Source organism: Aythya marila (assembly GCF_965140915.1).
Source record: "Aythya marila genome assembly, chromosome: 4".
Taxonomy (NCBI): Eukaryota; Metazoa; Chordata; class Aves; order Anseriformes; family Anatidae; genus Aythya; species Aythya marila.
Genome location: NC_139045.1, coordinates 10,958,137 through 10,977,976, shown reverse-complemented (window position 1 = coordinate 10,977,976; position 19,840 = coordinate 10,958,137). Strand labels below are relative to the sequence as shown.

The following is a 19,840-nucleotide window of genomic DNA, read 5'->3' as shown; positions in this document are numbered from 1 at the left end:
GTAGTTTGGGGGATTTGCAGCACAAAATAAGGTGATAACTTTTCTGTATCTTCTGCCTTCACATACAAGTCCTTGAGGAAAGGAGTATTTTTTGATGCTATGCCTATTCACCAGTTCTGCATGTTTTTGGCTGATTCGTTGCATTGTTCCTGGAAGTCGCTCAGAGCTTCCTACTGTTTTCAACCACCTAAGTGCAATTTATACATGTACAGGATCAGTCAAAAAACACTGTTAATTACCTCATGTAATGAATACCAATTTTTGAGATGTTGCAGAAGGATGAGATAAAACCCATACCTTAACATAAATGAACATTGGTTTTCCCCCTAAAAGTTCCCTTCATCAGTAGTAACTTTTATCACCCCAGATAGATCCCAGTACTCTGCTACATGAAGCTCTTTCTGTTATGCATCTAAATGTTTACCAGAATTTCTGTAACCATTGGATAAAGGGAGGCAATGAAAATATTTAGCAGGAACACTCCTCTAGAGCTTCAGAATATCTGTTCAAAAATATGTTAGAATTAATTCAATCCTAGAGCCAGGGAACTCATATGGTTTTTAGCTGGGATGGATTCACCCTTTCTCTGCCTTCCCCAGCCCTGAGGCCACTGTGCAGGCACAGCATATTTCTGGTTCAGGTGTGCTCTGGTGTTGACTTTGGTGATGGCACATCTCCTGGGGCTGTCTGCCTTTTACAGAAGAGGAAAACAATTCAGAAATACTTGACTGAGCTGATCCACTAACATGCTGGTAGGGATGGACCCTAGTGCTGCCCCTACTCCTCATGTTTTTTTTTAGTAGAAGAAAGTAGCTCTTTTTTCAAGTCTCCTGCTTTGACTCTGCTTTGTAACCTTCAAATACTTGAGGAAAGCTAACTGAAAATGGAATTTTTTCCACTTAGATATTAAAATCTGAAATTCAGTGGAGAGAGTCAGGAGAGATCGCAGTTGAAGTTACACGGGAACTGTGATAAGCTCTGAAATGCCTCAGCAGAATATGAAATTGCTTTTGATGTGCTGCTGAGTTGGAACATGAATGAATGTGCACAGAGAGAGACTGCTGGAACACAGGTGAAATAGTGTCCCCCATGCTGGGATGATGACAACCTTCAACAGTACTTCCATATAATTTTATCCTTCGTTATTTCACATCCTCTCTAAAAACTTCTTAGGATGTATTTTATGTGTTATGACCAACATTTGTATGTATAACTGCCATGAAAGTTACTGCTTCTGTAGGCACTAGTGTTAATGAGAGACTCAGTACTTTTCACATTTCAATATTTTAGTATAAGGATAAAATATCCCACCCTAAACTGGGATGTAAAGTAGAATTCTTGCCTATATTAAGTTATTAGAAGTCCAGATGCTCCTCATTTTTGAACAGTAGCCCCAGATATTATTTGTATTTGATAAGTATGTGTCTAAAGTTCTTCTTTAAGTCAGGCAATGTAGTGTTCAAAAACTTAAAGATTTTTTTTTCTACTCTGGGAAGAGAAACTGGTATTTCAACAGCAAGTAGGTTTATGCATTTTGTTTAACTTGTGTACTGTAATAAACAGTGAACCTGTCCAAGGATCCAATTGTTTTCAGTGACAAAATCAAGCATAAAAGAGCAAGTATGTACCAGATATTCACAGAATGACAAAACCACCAACTGCCATGCATCTTTAATATTCATTTTGAAAAAACTATTTAATTGCATGCTGCCAGATTTCGCTGGCAAGCATTGTGTTTTGCTGTCTGACCCTGGCCAAGCTGAAAAGTTAATTCAGCAAAAGATAGACAGTGGTCCTGTTGGGCAGGAGAAATGCCTGTAGGTTGTGCCTGGAGTTCTGTTGACACCTTCATACCAACGACAAAGGTATGAAGTCAAAGGTTCTTCTAGATCAGCCTGTTTTCAGCTTAGCTTATCTATACTTAGTTATACCTATTTAGTGTACTGGCTGCATAAATTATTCCAGGAGAAGAAAGTTAATATCTTGGGTGATAATAAAGGGAGATAATCACCTTCCCCTGTGGAAACACCTCTGTAGTTTTTGACAGGTTGCTGCCAGGAGTTAGAGTGGAGGATACAGGTATGCAGAATGCTGGAGAAGGGATGCTTTGAAACTAAAGGAGATATGGAATCAAAAAGACCAATGAGAGATGTCCCATACTCTTCTTTATTACATTGTAGACTATTCGTAACAGTATGGAATTGTCTGTAGCAAACGAAAAAAATTATACTTGACAGGTCCAGTCATGCAATTATAGGAGTGGGACTGATAGTTTCCTTTTGTCTTCAGGAAGGTGATTTAGGCAGGTCCTCCTTTCTGTATTGTCATTCCACAGAAATATTTCCCAAACTGTGGATACTTTGCACAATATACCATTGAGTAAAGATTTTGAGGGTGATGTTTTCTGTAGACTTAATATGAAATCCTATGGTTCCATCTAACTTAAAGGAGTAGATCTATTTACTACCTAGCACAACACATCACACTACCCATTCAGACATTCGAAGTTTTAGTTCAAGTAATTTCAATTGGTCAAATTTCTTAAGAAAAAAAAAAATATATATCTTTTTGTTTGACATTTGAGAGATGAAATAGAACTGAAAAGTGATACCTAAACATTCAAGGTACCAGGGATCTGTAAATGAACTAAGGTCATCCATAGATGAACCAGATCTGGGCACTGTGAAGTTTTGTTTCACTGTGTTGAAAAATAGTAAAGCTGAGCAAAAGGAAAGTAAACAATTCCTGGCTACTCCAAGGAACAAGTAACAATACAAACTGTTCGTGTGACAGGTCCTTTGTGCCCTCTTGTCTGCCTGGAGCTTTGACCAGTATCTGCATCAGCTTGATATTTTATCCGATAAAAGAGATTTTTAGTTACGTGGCATAAAAGTTCCTTAAATGGCTAGATGCAGACCTGAAGGAACAGTATTTCTATTTGAGGGGCCTAAGTATTGTGGGTTTAAAATGAATGGTACTAACTTCCCTAGGGTTTTGTAATATCAAGATTTTTTAAGAGTAAATTTGTTATCTGCCTCATTTTTCTCTATCAATTCCCACAAAACAGGTGAAAAACAGCATTATAGTATTTGTCAGTCTTGTCAGAAAAAATGAACTTTTCCCTTTTTGACCAGTGCTCTTCACTATATTCACCAGCATGAGTTTGTATCTCTTGGGAGATGTCACAGCAGTGAGGAAAACTTATACCATTTTCTTTTTTGGACATAGCAGTTGTTTGCATTCAGGGCTTTGTTTCAAAGACAATTGAACGAAGATAGTGATCAGTGTTTATGCAGCTTAGAGTGAATAGAAACCTTCCCCTTTGCTACCAGCCAGTGTTATCTGGTTTTAAATGTCAAGCACCCTTCAGTGTGCACAAAAGAGAAGATGAGATAACATTCCCATTGGCCCATGCTAGAAACAGAGCTATGGGCTCCAGGAGCTTGGTATTGACACCTTCTATGCAGTCCTTCAAAGGACACCCACCCAAATGCCACACAGTGCGCTTCTGAACACTGTATGTTCTGACGCAGGTTGTACTGAAGTTGTGACATTAGTCTTGAAACAGAGAACCCCCAAACTGATTATGTTTATGCCTAGAGAAAGTGTCTGTATTGCTAAGCATGTTGTTTGTTTCTCAGTTGCTCTCAGAATGTCTCATTGCTTGTTCAAATGCACAAGAAAAACTTGTTTTATTGAACCAAAGGCCAAAACCCAAACCAACTATTTTGTTAATAAAATTCTTGTTTTTCATCCATTACCCTGTCCTAAATAATCCCTTTTCTTTTTTTTTTCTCTGTTCTCTAATGCAAGCATCCTATATCCCATTTCACAACACCATCCCAAGCGTGCATGCCCTAAAAAGTTTATAAGTGTTTGTGTGTCACATACACAGAATGACGCCCAGAACAGTAATATGTATGCTGATGCAAGTCTCTGATGAATTTCCAGCAAAGCAAGGAATGTGGTCTTGCATTAGCAGCACAAAAGAATCAGATTCATAAGTCAAGCGATGCTAAAATGCAAAGGCTGTAAAATGTCTGTATGTGTACAGGCATCTCGTTTGAGTTCCTTGTCTTCTGCTTTCAAAATCCATAGGTTGTGCTTAGATCAAACTGTATGAACTGTATGTATAATCAGCAATACAGGACAGAAATTGACATTTCATGCCACTTTTTTTTTTTTTTTTTTTTTTTTTTAAGAAGATTAAAAAAAAAAAAGCTGCAGTGGTATTGCTAAGTGTCTTGAGAATAAAGAACTGTTTAGATGGAGCATTGGGCATTAAGTTTTAACATATGCTCCAACAACTACTAGGACTGTGTGTTCTTATCAATGCACTTATGACAAAGATTTTGCAAAGTTAGTAACTAATAATAATATTACTTTTTTATATAATGTATATTTAATGTTTCACAGATGAAGTGTTCTGAATTCTATGATAAAGTAATAATCCTTCTAATATTTTAATAAATTTCTTGAAGCACACTTCAAAATGTTTTTTGTTTTTTTTTTAATTAACATATTTGTTTGAATTTTGAATGTGTTAAAGATACAGGTTATAACATTATTGTTAGGTTGAAAGAAACTGTGTTCAAAATACTACTTTTGTTTTGTGCTCAAAATTCAAATATGTGCAGGCCAAAGAATTCAGACATGAGACAGGAAAATCAAATCATAGGCTGTATATTTTGAATGAGATGCTCTCTTTCAAAACTTGCATAGTTTTGCACAGAAGTGCTCTTCATGTTATTCTCAACCTTAAACTAGCCTGGCGTTGCAAATTAGAAGCAATTACAGTGACTCCAGATACTCAGGTAATTCAAGCAGAGTCCCAGAAATTGAGAATGTAACAACCACAGAATAAACAACTGAAATGAGCACTTAATTTTAATGTGACAAATTAAAAAACAAATTTAAAAGGCATGGGGCCTAATTTCCTCTTACAGAAAGAGAGGTGAAGCATTGTAGAGAGGATAAAGTTTCTGATGGGGCATAAGCACTTACTGATCAAGTAACAATGCACCAACAAAAATAAGGCAAGCAACAAACAGCTCAGTGCTATTATTTAGTTTTTGCATTCTGCTTTCTTCTATGTGCTGGAGTACAAAGAAATATGTAGACATATTTAAATATAATTCATAGATCTGAGCTTCGGGCCTAAACCAAATGCTAACCAAAATCTGAGAAGTCTCCTGTAGGTGGGATAGTTTCACTTCATGATAAAATAACATGTTTTTGCTGTGGCACTATGTGATTCATTATATCATGTAAGAACAAAGCAATTAGGTTAATTTACACATTAATTAGTTTATTGCTTTCTTTTTGTTTTGTTTCTAATGTCTTTCTTAAAAAAATAAATACAACTGAGCATGTGCTTTTAGAGGGGTTTAATTTCCCTAATTAAAATCCAAGTGCACACACTGCAACACCTGCCTCCTAAGTGAAACCTGCCTGAATGGATACAAACCCTCCAGTAGTTTGAGACACTCACAAGGAAATAATGTTTGAGAGATCCCACAATTTACAAGCTTTCATTCCCATATACAGCTGGGAATTTGTTCTCAATTTATCAGCCTCTATGCCAGTGGTATTTTGCAAGTCAATGTGTTGAGCTGTGTAGTGTTCAGGGGAGAAAAGGAAGATTTGGAAGACATGTGGTTCCTGGTACCTCTGTGCTGCAGAAACTCCCTGTTTCTTGCATATGTTTTAAGGTAACATATACCTGGATAGGAACTATTTAACTTCCCCTTTCTTAGCTGGCACTCTTCATAGACAAGATCCAAATAACAGTTAGCTCATAGTGCTGGAAGTACAGATCTCAGATAGCTTATAGCCAGTTACTCTAAAAGGAAGTTTATTTCTTGTGTTCTATATGCTTAATTTAGTTTTTAGTTGATTTGAATCCAGAAATTTAATGTTATTTAACTGTGGGACAATGTGGGACACCGTCTTACTCTGTCAGAAGCTGTTAATCATGAAACAGCGATTCACATCAGCAAATAGACTAAAGGAGATTTCTTTATAATTTCTCACTTGAAAACAATATTCTTCATTAGATGTTCAACAACTTTGTGATAATGTAAAACAAGCAAATATATGGACATGCACACATAGCTGTGTTAATAATTACTTATTATTTTGGGGACTATGTGAAAACAAAGAGCTAATAATGAAGTTTAGGACTACTAGTTGGAATTTCTTGAACTCACAGATTTGTAACTACCTAATCATCATACCAGGAATTCCTTAAGTCTAACAGCTAAGGTCCCCTCTTGGTCCTCTTCCTTCTAGTCTCCAGCACTCAGCTGTGATTCAGTCTTCCAGGCGTATGCATTTTTCTAGTGGAGGAACATGTGACTATAGCATGATAATCTATAGCATGACTATGACCTCTGTCTGTTCGCAAGTCCTGGTGTAGTCTGAAGCCAGGGCAATTCAGTAACTGGACCCAGTTCAGGAAGAGTTCCCTTAATCACCTGCTCACTATGAAGGTACCTCTGAAGGGGCTGGGATGTGAGGAAAGCAAGCAGAATGCTAGAAGTGTACTGAAATACTTGGGTTATTTTAGTAAATATTAATTACATCCTTAAAACTGACTGTTATACATCTCAGGTGAACCGTTCAACCAACTCAAGGTATAATGAATTGCCTTCTTACTTCACAAAAGTGCTCTTTATGCTTAATAGCTTCATCAAAAAATAGCATCTTGGTTTACACAATAGTAATGTGCTTAGGTGCTTCCCAAACACTTGAAAACCAAGTTAAACAGGACTTGAAGAAAATGGCTTCTTTCTAAAGTATATGCATTTTCTACTTACTTTTCTGTTTTCACTGGAAGTCTGTGTTACCTGTCTGACTCATGTATGTGAATTCAGCCTGGCACTAAACAAACAATTGTTGTAAACCCTGCTGTGCTTTTGTCTTTTAGTAGATTTAACCTGTTACCATATTTGTCTCCCCACTGAAATCTCTACTGGTGATACTACATGTATATCTTTCTACAGAGCACAATTTTTTTTTTCTTTTTCTTTTTTTTTTTTTTTGTATGTATTTTTGGCCTCACCAGGACTTTAAAGTTTTATGTTATATTTGCATGGTTTCTCAAAGCAGATCCAAAGCATTTAGAGCAGAGAGCAAAGATGAGGAGAAACATTTTAATCAAAAAGTGGCAATGTCAGAACAGATGTACTTTTCTCCTTCTCTCCAATATTGTAGAAATTTGCCTGGCACACTTGTAAACTTCTTTCATATATTGTGTCATTCTAGTCCCAGGTCAGCTGAGTGAGTCAACTGTGTGGAGCACATTTGTAGTGAGATTTGGAGAAGACTCCAAGTGCCTTTAGCTTTAGCTATGCTGAGAGTGTCTAGTCAGAAGTACGCAATGTTTACAAACTCTGCAAAGACTGCAGATAGATTTATCCTTAGTCAGATAAAAGGTAAATCTTGTTTTGCTTATATGCTGGTGAAAGATGTAATACAAATTACTGCTTGCTTTTGTACATAAGCTGCACTTTTTATTATGTAGACCAGTGGTAAAATAGCTCAAATAATGATCACCTGCTGAACTGTTAAAAATAAAAAGACGCAAATTTTGCAGAACTGTCAGTGCAGAGATTCACTCATTTTATTTTATTTAAATTTATTTTATTTTATATATATTATATTATATTATATTATATTATATTATATTATTTGTTGTAATGGGCTACTTACTACTGCACTCCTACCACTTGAAATTAAGAAAGTCCCACTGGTCTTTTCCAAGTAGCCATTTGTTTGGACATTATCTGATTACTGTATTGTATTACATTATCTTATTTTTATCATATTTAAATTTTCATAATAGATTCCAGAAGGAAGAAGAGGACCAAAATCTCAAGTGTTATGTTTTTGTGTGCTAGAGACCAAGCAATATAAACAGAGCTCTTGACTCCTGTAGAGAAAGAAAAGAAATGCTTGATGTGCCCTTACAAGCTGTACTTTTAGCAGCAGCTGAAAATGGAAGCCCCGTCCCTCCCTTTTTTTTTTTTTTTTTTTTTAAATTTGATTCTGTATTTCATGATTGCTGAGTTCTAGCCCAAAGGAAATCTTTATGGCTGTGATATAAACCTTTGAAAGGAAAGGGGCTGTAATAGAAAAGTCTGACAGTCTGGTAACTTATAGCAGCACTAGCCATTACAGTGTGTGTGCACATATGTGTGGGTGCATAGTTTGATAATGACAGATCCTGAACATCATTTTTCCAAAAGGCTGACCTTGAAAAATCATCGTATCAGAGTACCAGTAAATGATACATCATTCTAAAAGCTGTAAAATGACAAACAACGTGTACCTTATGACATGGTGCAGTTTAATTTTCTCAGATGTCATCCCTATAAGTTTTGAAGCAACAGAACTTTTTGAAGAACAAATATAGCATTGAGAAATTGGGTGAGGAGGCTAGACAGAGAGAGGTATAAAGAATTGATGCCAAAGAAAACTAATATAGGTAATTAGCCAAATATTTCTGTTCTGGTTGCTGTCAAACTCCTTGATCCTAGTTTGAGAATATTTAGGCCCCTAACAGTAAACTATTTGATATGCCTATTGGAATATTTAGACACATGCCTTTAAAAGTCCGTGCCTTGGTTTTGCTAAATATGGGGTAGGGCCTTTCATTTTTACAAATATGAATCTGTACATTTCAGTTGTTAAGTGATTGGGATAGTGAGATTAGTAAGAGATTACTCAGAGTCTAAGATTCATGCTCTGGTGACTGTAGGACTTGAAAGTAATGTACATCATTGTAAGTAAGAGTGCCAGAGAGTTCCTTGAACTCTGTTTTGGAAGTGATTGAGGTAGGCAGATTTTTCTCTAAAAGTCAAATATAATTGTTCTTATTTGTCTTATGTGATTCAGCTAAGGGACCTTTATTTTTCTAAAAGAGGATACCTTATTTATAGTTGGTGAGAAAAAAGAATGGATAGGAGAAAAAGTGTGGTTGGAAGACTATCTGTATCTGTATGAAGAAAAAAAAAAAAAGGATAATTTCTGATGTAATCTATGTATCAAACTGATAGCATCTTTCTGGTATAAAAGAATAAATGTTTCCTGGTGGGCTAAATTATGAACAAATAAGTGAGGTAGGTGTTTTTGTGTTTTTCTGAAATATTCATCACACTTCATACAATCTTCATGAATGAAGTATAAATTTTATAACTATACACCTTATGTAAGCACATCATATGTATATATACATGAATATTTGCTGTTGCACATTCAAAACTGAAAAATAAATTATTTAAGGCTTTCTCTAAGTAGCTACTTTAGAAGATATGCTCTCAGGGAGGAGAGAAGGTATGTTCAGTACTTCCAGTAGAGGCTGAGTTTTTTTGCTTGGCTTGTAGAGCCTTCCTGATACCCACAGAGTTACATGTTCTCTCTTCTGTTAAGCTGGTATCAAGAAGAGCAGACTCTGTGGGACCAATTGTATTAGTTTAGGCTAATTCTGCAGTAGCAACATCCTGGGCACTGCTGATGAAAACTAAGAAGATTAAATTCCACATAATCTGGGGATCTTTATGTAAGTGAAGTTCAAATTACCATAAGCTCTTCAAATCATTGATTTGTGGACCAGTAAGGAGGGAAAAATAACTCAAACTAGCTCAAGTTGCAAATCTGTGTGTCTTTTCCTTTTACAGTAAAAACCCTTTAAAGATGCTTTGGAGTAAGAAATTTCTTGTTTTACCTTCGTAAGGGAAAGAAGTTTTGAAAAGTGCTGCACAATATTACCTCATTCTCAGTTAACATGCAGTTACACTGGATTTATGGAGGCTATTTAAATGCTAAGAATCACTGATTGATTATTTTAGTGCTCTCTCACTATTTCAATAAAGATTGCTTTTCAAATAGAACTGCTTTGTCTTAATGACATTGCCATTTTGCTAAATGTGGATATTGTAGCTTCTGATTTTTTATGTATTCAAAATGAAAAAAAATATATATATTCATGGTATTCAGTGGGTGTGTCCAGATAAAATAGAAACAAGTCAATAGGCCCCAAATGCTACCTAGTTGCACAGGTTTTCACCCTTTTTTATATTTATGAAATTGTAACATTTTTTTCTGACTTTTCAGACCTTATAATGACATTTATTCTACTGACACTAAGCTTACTTTTCTCAGTTATCAGTTGTGGTTCCCTTAGATATAACATGCTGCTGTATTCCACAGGCTTCAGGTATACCCTGCTTGTGCAATTTGATTTACCCTATTATCCTATGACATTGATCTAAAGGACTGGGCAGAGTTTTAGTATGCCATCTTTCAGGCTTTATCTGATCATTATCAGAGCATGAGAATCATTTGCTAGCACTTGTTAGGGGAAGTGAAGTCTATAACACCTGGAAGGAAATTAAGAGCAGCTTCCTACCACTCTTCTCAGTTGTGATTTGCCACTCCCTCCACAGTTTATATAAGACTTCTCTGAAGAAGGCTGCCTCTTCTCTTGACCAGAAGTCTATCTGGGTTTCAAGACAGATGTGCACTGAAGAACATCTACATGTATAATCCACATATTCTTCAGTACACATTTGTACCACTAACATCCTCCAGAATGGAGTGCCCCCTTCCAAAGTAACTTTACTGGCAACCAAACCATGGCAGGGAGTCATTTGAAAGAGTGATATTTGGCTTGGGTCAAGCCATTTCAGAAGTGTTTTAACAGTGACAGAACTGTTGACTTTCAGTGCCTAGGAACGTTTTCTGGTACAGTTTCATTAACTAGGAAAGGCATAACCTAAATGTGTATGACAGGCAAACTTAGAGCTCAGACAGAGGCACTGTATTCAATAGTGACAAAATTAACTGTTGTGAAATGTTTTATTTTAAAAATTTTATAGAAACAATACTGTCATTTAAATGAAATGCATTGTCTTCAATCATAAAAAATGAGCTTCTAAGGATTTTCATCCACGGTCTAGAAGTTTGTAACAGATAACATTTACCTGAGGTGTTTTTAAACACTTTTTTTTGGAAGGCAGAGGGGATTGACAATCTGTACATGGTTTTTCCACTGCTGTTCAAGGATCTAGTCACTTTTTCAACTTCAGAGGCATAGGTGTTTTACTGGTAAGGGGAAACTTCTATTTTTAGTAAGAACTTCTTCTTCCTGCTAAATCTCTGCTGCTGCTTTTAGATGAATTGCAGTGGATTACCATAATAATACTGTAATAGACCACCTGGACATTGTTAATAATGGACTTGATGAAGTATCAGTTATAGAATGAATTGAAAATTAGCTTTTTCCTGCAGCAAGTATAGGGATTATATCAGACTGTGAAGAGTTTTTCTGTCAAAGATCAGTTATATTCTCTTCAGGTAGTTAGAGCTCAGAGTTACCATGCAATGCGAGCACTTACTGTATGCAGACTCTGAGTAGCAATTTTCCAGTAGCAACTGAGTTAGATTTTAAATTCTTATTGTTGTGAGTGGTAATGTGTTACTATGGTGCTTTTCATACTTTAGTACAATGTTCTGTATTTGAAGAGACAGTAATTTTGTGTGTTGAGCACTTTGATGTCAACATACAATTCAGTGAAGTTGAAATTAAGATTTATACTATATCTTTTCCACATAGCAGAGGATGATAGTTCTCTAAGAGTACTGTTGGTTTATCTAGTCACAGAGGGAGCTGGGTATTGCTGTTGATGCCAGATTCTTTTCTCTTCCCTGATGACATTATGTAGCTGTAGAAGACTCCTTCTGGGAGGCTTTATCTCTCAGTTGGTCCTTTCTCAGTGTCAGAATGTTATCCACATAAGATGCCCCTTCAGGAGCATGATGCCAAAATTGTTGTGGGACTCACAAAGTGAAGATGCAGAATATTATAAGCAATATTTAATCTCCCAGACAGTGAGCCCTGGAAAAAAGGAAAAAGAAGACCTTGTTGTTTTGTTTTGCTCAAATTAAATAATGAGATTTTCTGGCTACATAAATCTTACTCCAGCATAGCTTCCAATAGATTGGACATGGCTTTTCTCTTATGAACCTTTAAAGGTGCCTTATGTTGTGAAACTTTGGTTAAGAGGTGATTTTTGTTTGCATAATTTATACCCTTGTCTTCTTTAATAAAAGCTATGAATCAGTAATGGCTTAATATCCTCCAATCAAATGTCTTTACTGTCTACTTCAGACTGTTACTTTAAAAGGCAAAATATTACACTAAAAGTTGTTTCAATGTATTTTTAAAATTAAAATAGTGTAATTTAATTCTTTTATTAGTCTTGAAAAGCCTAGATTTGAAAATTTAATTTCTGTTGGCCATCACGACCACCTGTCCATATCTATGATTTCTCGTGTATTTCCGGATCTAACACATTGTCCCTACTGCACATTACATAGCTTGCAAAATACAAAAATAAACCATCTATTAAAAGATAGCTCTAGTAGCATCATTTCACATTTGTTGTATGGCTTTGGGAATTCTTTGTTCTGAGAAATCGTGTTAATCTCTTTTTGCATATGGTTATAATGAAACCTGTAGTAAACTTTAAAGAAAATCACACTTGGAAAAATATCTTACTTCTTCAAAAATATGCAAGTACTTAAAATTCAGAATCAGTTCTGTGTTACATGAAAATTCAAATGGAACAGAAAATTGGAACTATACATTAAATTAATAATAGCTGTCTTTTTCTTTACCACATATGCTAAAATTTTTAATTATAGTGAATTAATTTAGTATGAATATAGGTGTCATGCACCGCTATTACAACCCTTTTGTAATTTAGTAGTAATTAATATAACATTATTGCACAATGCAGCCATATTCACAGATTTATTTTCTTTTCAGGTTTGTCCTTTTCCTACTGGTTGAAAGTAAAATTGGTGCAATGTTATAACTGTGGTTGATTTCATGCCAGAAAAAGAAATAAAAATTAAAATAAACTTGAACGATTTTCCCTTAGTGGATGGAACATTATATTCCATCAAAATGCCAAGTAATCTCTTTTAAAATTATTTTGCTACTGTGCTGTTAAACTTCTAGCTAATTGTGACTGATTTGGGCTGATTGAGTCTGTGACACTCTTTGGAAGACTGAACAGCCTCTACTCATATGTTGTATGCTCCAGTTCTCTCAGCATCTTGTTGGTCTCTGCTAGACTTGCTCCAGCATAGGAAATTCTTACAGATATTAAAGGATGATTGTATGTATGCAGAACAGGATTTCAGGTGCAAAAAGCAAAATACTATTATTCCTTTACCTCTAAATCTTTCAGAGTCTTTCTGTTGTCTTGAATGGATTCTCAACCACAATTAACATTATTTTGTATCGTGTTCAGTTTAATTAGCTTCAATGGTAACTAAATGTCAGAGTGTGTACAGAATAATTATGTTTCAAATTCCAGTTTACATAATAACGTGTTCATCTTATACCACTGGGTAGCCTAGAAAGGAGTTGTTTTTTTTTTTTTTTTTGTCTTTTTTTTGGTATGAAGGAATGTGATTTAGCTTTTCAAAGTGCATACAGATTATGTGATTACTTTTTTTGTAAAGGAGAACTGAAATATAATAGAGCCATGGTCTTGCCCATAGGATATTTTGTTTCAAGAAAATGCCTTTCTTCTGAAGGGCATAGAATAGAGCGTGATTTCAATTCCTGGAGAAAATGGTAAATTTCTAAATGCATATTTTATTGCTAACGCCATATGGCCATATGTATATTAAAAAAGCCATTCATGCTAGCAGGCTCAAAAAGTGATGTCTTTATTCTCAAATGAAGGAAAAGCTGAAAACTGTAGTGTTTTCTTTTTCACCATTCACATTTCAGTGTTGATCTCTCTGTTTTCTCTTGTAAGGAACCTATCTCTGAAGCTGTCAAAGGAGGTAGACCAAGGAGAAGCCAGGTACCCACGTGTTAGCCAGCTGGCTGGCAGCCCATCCATGGAGTGGCCTTTTACTGGTCTGGAAGAAGGCGGAGGCATTGAATCTTTGCCCTTCAGACTGATGCTTCAAGATTGCACAGCTGTAAAGACATTGCTACTGAAAATGAAGAGGGTTCTTCAGGAGGTAATCACCCACTCATTTGATAAATTAATAGCTTTCAGTATTAATGAGCCAGATAGCAGAAGAGGGTCAGAAAAGTTTATGAACTTGATGTCTTTTAATATGTCTTGAATTTATGGAATTGATTCAGAAATGTAAATAGTCCTGCCCCAACATCGCTAAGGTCAGAAAGTTTATACCATAGCAGAGTTAACGGACACTGCCATCTTGGTGTGCAGAGAAAAAAGCTGATTTTGAGCTTTCACTAAAAAGGGGGCAAGGGAGATGGACTACTTTAGTTCAAAATAAATTGTATTGTCTTCCCCTCCTATTTTGTGGCTTTTTTTTTTTTTTTTTTTTTTTTTTTTACAAGTTTCTCAAATAGTACGAAGTCCCATGCAATTTATTCAGAGGAGAGATGCAAAAGGAAAAAGAGACCTAACTGGGAGTATTAAAATTAAAGATTCCACTCTTGGGTTTGTAAATGATGGATGAAGTCAGATTTCTTAGTCCATTATAACAACTTTAAGAGTGCTTTTCCTGTCCTGCTATATTCTTCTGCCTCTCCTATAGACTGCTGGTGTTGCTTTGATTTTTTTTTTTTGACAGTTTCCAGCTATGGAACTATGACTCAGATAAATTTATGAAAAGCTTTCATCTTGGTGTCAGTACACTAGAGCATGCTTGTTCTTTGAGATCTACAAGAATTATTTTTGTTGTTGTTTTTGCTTTTATCTATATAGTTCATAGAATTGTAGAATAGTTTAGGTTTAGAGGACTCTCTGGAGGTTTAGCTCCCCTGCTCAAAGAAAGGCCAATTTAGAACAGGTTGTTCAGGGCCTTCCTTGTCCACTTAAGTTTTCAGTATCTTACTGGGAGGGCTTTCAGGGAACTTCTCTTGGGGGCATCCAGGCCAATATTTAACTATGTTGTTGCAGTTTTTTTCCCTAAGATATAATCAGAATTTCCCTTATAACTTTGTCCTATGGTAAAATGCCATAAAATACCATTTAATTGACTGAGATATTTAAATAAGGCCTTAGCAAGTGTTTTTTTTTGTTTGTTTGTTTGTTTGTTTGTTTTTTTTACTGCTCATTTCTAGATCATCTGTATATAAGGTCAACCAACTGCAGTCTTGTCTGAGAAGGTTTATTAAGGGTTTAGCCATGATAGTTGTCCATTTTTTTAAATTTTTTTTTCTGGATGTTGAGACCCATACCTTTCAGTTTGCTTCACATGGAGCTTTACGCCATTATGCTTCTTAATGGACTTCTGTTTTGCTGAACACAGAACAGAAATAATTAATTCTCTATCACTTTCTGCTTATGTGATGTCAGGAGAGTGGATTTAGAAGTTCTTGTCCACTGAGCAGGATTTGTAACTGCATTAAAAATGCAAATAAATACTAAGGATTATATTACATGATGCATCATTTGCACTTAAGCATTGGAAGCATGCTCTGTTACTTCTATGTTTTGCTCAAAACCATTCTTTTTTACCATAAAGGTAAGGATAAACATTTATTTTTTTTAACTTAGAAATTCCATTACACTTTTGTATGACCCTACTATGATATTCTGCATGGTGATATATTGTACGTTATAGTACTTTGTGTTTAAATGCATTCACCAGTTGATTTCCACAAAAGGAACACAAGGTATTTAATATGACCCTGTTACTAACACCTTCTGAAGTAACTCATATTGATTTTATTTCTTCTTATTATTCATTACATTACTCTCACTTCTTCCTTAGTACCATATAATTTCTGTCTCCCCATCTGACTGTGACAGTATAATTCTGTCCCTTCTCTTTTTGTGTTGCCTTCCTTATGAAATCAAAACAACTTTTTTAAAAAATTCTAACAGTTGGGTATTATTTGCTGTGCATATATAGTAAATATGTGCTGCAATTTATCTCCCTGTTTTTTCAGCACTTTTGAGGTAGAATATCCCACTAGTAGCAGACATTGTTCCAAAGCTGAACCAAAATATTATTTGGTTAGAAATAAATCACCCAGCTGATGATTATTTAAAACTTTTTGCTGCCTTGAGTAGTGTTTTTTTTTTTTTTTTTTTTTTTTAAGTGATTGACATGCATAATAGCAATGATATTGGAAAATGCTGTAAAATGGTGCAGGTATGTAATTCTAGTAGCCCTAAATGAGAAATGATTCTTGATTTTTACAGCAGTATCCCAGTTCTGCTAATAAAACCACATACTAATTCTTAAAAGAAAAAATAATTTTTCAAGTTTGTTCCTTAACTACTCAGACTTCCTATGTATATGAAGGAGTTAGCAAACCTGTCCACAATGGGCTTCATCCATGGTATAAATGCAGGAGTTCAAAAGAGCAGTAACAAGAAAATATTCTCAAACAGTCTCTTAAACACATTGAAATACTAGGAAATAAACCAAAAATGGGTTATTATTCAAAAGAACATAAGTAATATAATACTGAATCATAATACTGAGTAGCGTGGCAGTTTGCAGGGCAATTCATGTGGGAGAACACAGGGAGTGCCCAAGCTTGGCCAGCTCAACCAGGGAGCAATGGTATCCACTCAGCAGAAGGCCATGGCCTTGCAGCTCTGCACCCACCACAACTGCTGCAGCAGGTCAGGTAGAGCTCCAGGGGAAATGTGCTGCTACACAGGCATCAGGTTGCAGGGTGTGCCCTCCTCTTCCTCTTAATCTTGCTGTTTCCCACAGCATTCTTCTGGAGAAACTGAATGCTCGTGGCTTGGACAGGTTTATGCTTCACTGGGTGAGGAACTGGCTGGGCAGTCAGGTCCAAAAGGTTGTGGTGAATGTAGTTAAATCCACTTGGAAGCCAGTTACAAGAGGGGCTCAGTACTGGGGCCACTTATCTTCAATATCTTTATCAATGATCTGGATGAGGGGAGTAAGTGCACCCTCACTAAATTTGCAGATGACACCAAGTTGGGCAAGAAGGTTGATCTGCTTGAGGGTAGGAGGGTTCTGCTGAGGGATCTGGATAGGCTGGATCGATAGGCTGAGGCGAAGTGCATGAGGTTCAACAAGGTGAAGTGCTGGCTCCTACACTTGGGGCACAACAATGTCATGCAATGCTACAGACTGTGGGAACAGTGGCTAGAAAGCTGTCTGGAGTAAAGAGACCTGGGGGTATTGGTCGATAGGTGGTTGAATATGAGCCAGCAGTGTGCTCAGGTGGCCAAGAAGGCCAACAGCATCCTGGTTTGTATCAGAAATAGCGTGGCCAGCAGAACCAGCGAAGTGATTGTTCCCCTGTATTTGGCTCTGCTGAGGCTACACCTTGAGTACTGTGTTGTACTTGCTAAAACACAGACATCAAGGTGTAGTGGATGCCCAAAGAAGGGCAACAAAGCAGGTGAAGTGTCTAGAGAACTCCTCTTATGAGGAGTGGTTGAGGGAGCTGAGGTTGTTTAGCCTAGGGAAAAGGAGGCTCAGGGGAGACCTGATCTTGCTCTACAGCTACCTCAAAGGAGGTTGTAGCAAGTTGGGGGTTGGTCTCTTCTCCCAGCAACAAACAACAGGACAAGAGGAAATGGCCCTGATTTGCACCAGGATATGTTTTGGTTGGATATTAGGGGGGGAAAAAAAAAAAATCACTGAAAGGGTTGTGAGGTGTTGGAACAGGCTGTCCAGGGAAGTAGATGAGACACCATCCCTTGAGGTATCCAAAAGATGTATAGATGTGGTGTTTAGGGATGCAGTTTAGTGGTAGATTTAGCAGCACTAGGTTAACATTAGGCCTTGATGATCTTAGAGGTCTTTTCTAAACTAAATGATTCTAAGTAGCGTAGTATGGATGGTGTGAACAAAGAGAAGATGACCTTGAAAAGTATTAAAAATTTGGTAATCGAGTGAAATGATTATCTTCAGAAGTATGGACATCTATACATTTATGTCACTTTTAAATTTTGAGTGAAAAACTCTAGGAAAATATAATTCCATAAAATTGAAATATTTTATGAAGCATCTGATAAATAATTGATCTGAGCATATTTGGCAGGCAGTTTCCATGGAGAAGATATCCTATTTCTATTGTAATTTCTTTTTCTTAGGAATTCTACTTCTGCCCCGACCAATATTATGTGTAAATCAAACACAGCTGTATGGAATTAAAACACATAAAAGAAAAATGTGTTCCTTACTGTTGAACTCTTGTATTTTTAGACTATGTCAAACATAGCCTCTGGCAGATTTATGTGGTATAGAGACAAAATATTTTATGCCTATAACAGTATAAAATAACTATAATGATTTTTAAAATTAATAAGATGTCACATGTTTTCATCCACTTCTAAAAATATAGAAAACATACAATCTACATGGGGAAAATTATACAAGTGATTGGAAAAAAAGCTGCACTTTTTCCATTTCATAGCTGATGTTATCTGTAGAAAAACAAATCGGAGTAGTGTATACCTCTTTATAAAACAATAACACATTAATTGAATTAAAATACTAACCCTGCTATTCAAAATAAGGCTTGTTTTAAAGCACTACATACCACTTCTAAGGAACAACTTAATTATGATCTGCCAAAATATAATACTAGGTAGAGTGATATGTAATTTTTTTTTGTTGTTGTTGCAGTTGCTTGTAATTGAGGAATTTATATGGAAAAACTGAATGCAGTGTATGTTGTCCTGTGCTGCAGATTTATTAAGCTGTAAATTTAGCTTGTTTTTAGCCTTATCATGAAAAGGGAAATTGAAGACATGACAGTAACGTGCAAGATTGAGAATGTTATTAGGAAATGTATTTAGTAAAAGACTAATGAATGATTGTTAAAATAAATGAATTAATTACCATTTCACTTTTACTGAAAAAGTCTTGGAATTGTCTGGTTTTGGTTCTTAATAGCTTTGGCCATACATGTCTCATACAACAGATTGTCCTCTAATGTTTTGAGAACCTCAGTGAACAAAACTGAAGGCAGTCTAGCACATGGGAAACTCAGTGATCCACCAGAAATCAGTTCAGAAAATATTTTTGAATCTGTTCTGTAGCTTTGTCCCATGTATGTTCTATTTCTGACAGAATTTTGCAATGAATGGGCCAGACAAGACCTATGATCTGCAAAGTTAGAGATGATTTTTGAAAAAGCACTACCAGAGGTTAGCATGACAGGCAGGTTGATTAAAAAAAACCTCTTCAGTATATAAGACAGTATAGGCTGCTGTGTAGCCCACAGAAAGATCTTGGTCTCCTTTTTCTCTTCACCTCACTTATGTTTATTGAACTGTATTTTTTTTTCCTTTAGATCTGTGTGGTTTTGGACTTTATTAAGTAATAGCTCCTCTCATTCAGAAAACAAAACAAAAAATCATACAAGAAAGATGGGGAATCATATATATGAAACTGGTAGATCTGTCCTCTCCTAGGGAACGATTTATTTACTTTCTGACCTCAAATGAGCTTCTCTGCTCTGAACTCACCTCCAACACAGAATCTGTGTCACTGTCTTTTCCATATACTGTGCTATATTTCCTAAGTTTTATTACATTTCTGGCCATTTCTATTTTTTTATTACATTTCTGGCCATTAATTGATTGCATATAATCAGTGAGCCTGTAAAAATAAGAGCATAGGTTCTTTCTCAGTTATTGCTGTCAACAATAATGAATGCCTCTTTCCCAAACAGTATATGGGTTTTCCTGTGCTCTTCCAGGTAAGACTGAAGTTATATCTATTAACTTTTTAATGGTTTGAGATATAGCTAGCAGAGAGATTGTCAGATGCTGGCTAATTGAGAGAACATTTAAGGGCTTTGCCTTTGTCGAAGTCATTTGTAGAACATTTC

General features: G+C 35.9%; 1 protein-coding gene across 2 annotated transcripts in view; it reads left to right on the top strand.

Annotated features, from left to right (window-relative positions):
* Nucleotides 1-19,840, top strand: part of CCSER1 (coiled-coil serine rich protein 1) — a gene marked incomplete at its 3' end in the record, with an annotated part of 642,080 nt that overhangs the window by 259,606 nt on the left and 362,634 nt on the right. For both annotated transcript variants that reach the window (XM_082760286.1, XM_082760287.1), the window contains exon 6: nt 13,839-14,049. In XM_082760286.1, coding sequence (XP_082616412.1) covers nt 13,839-14,049 — 211 coding nt within the window. The remainder of the gene's footprint in view (nt 1-13,838; nt 14,050-19,840) is intronic.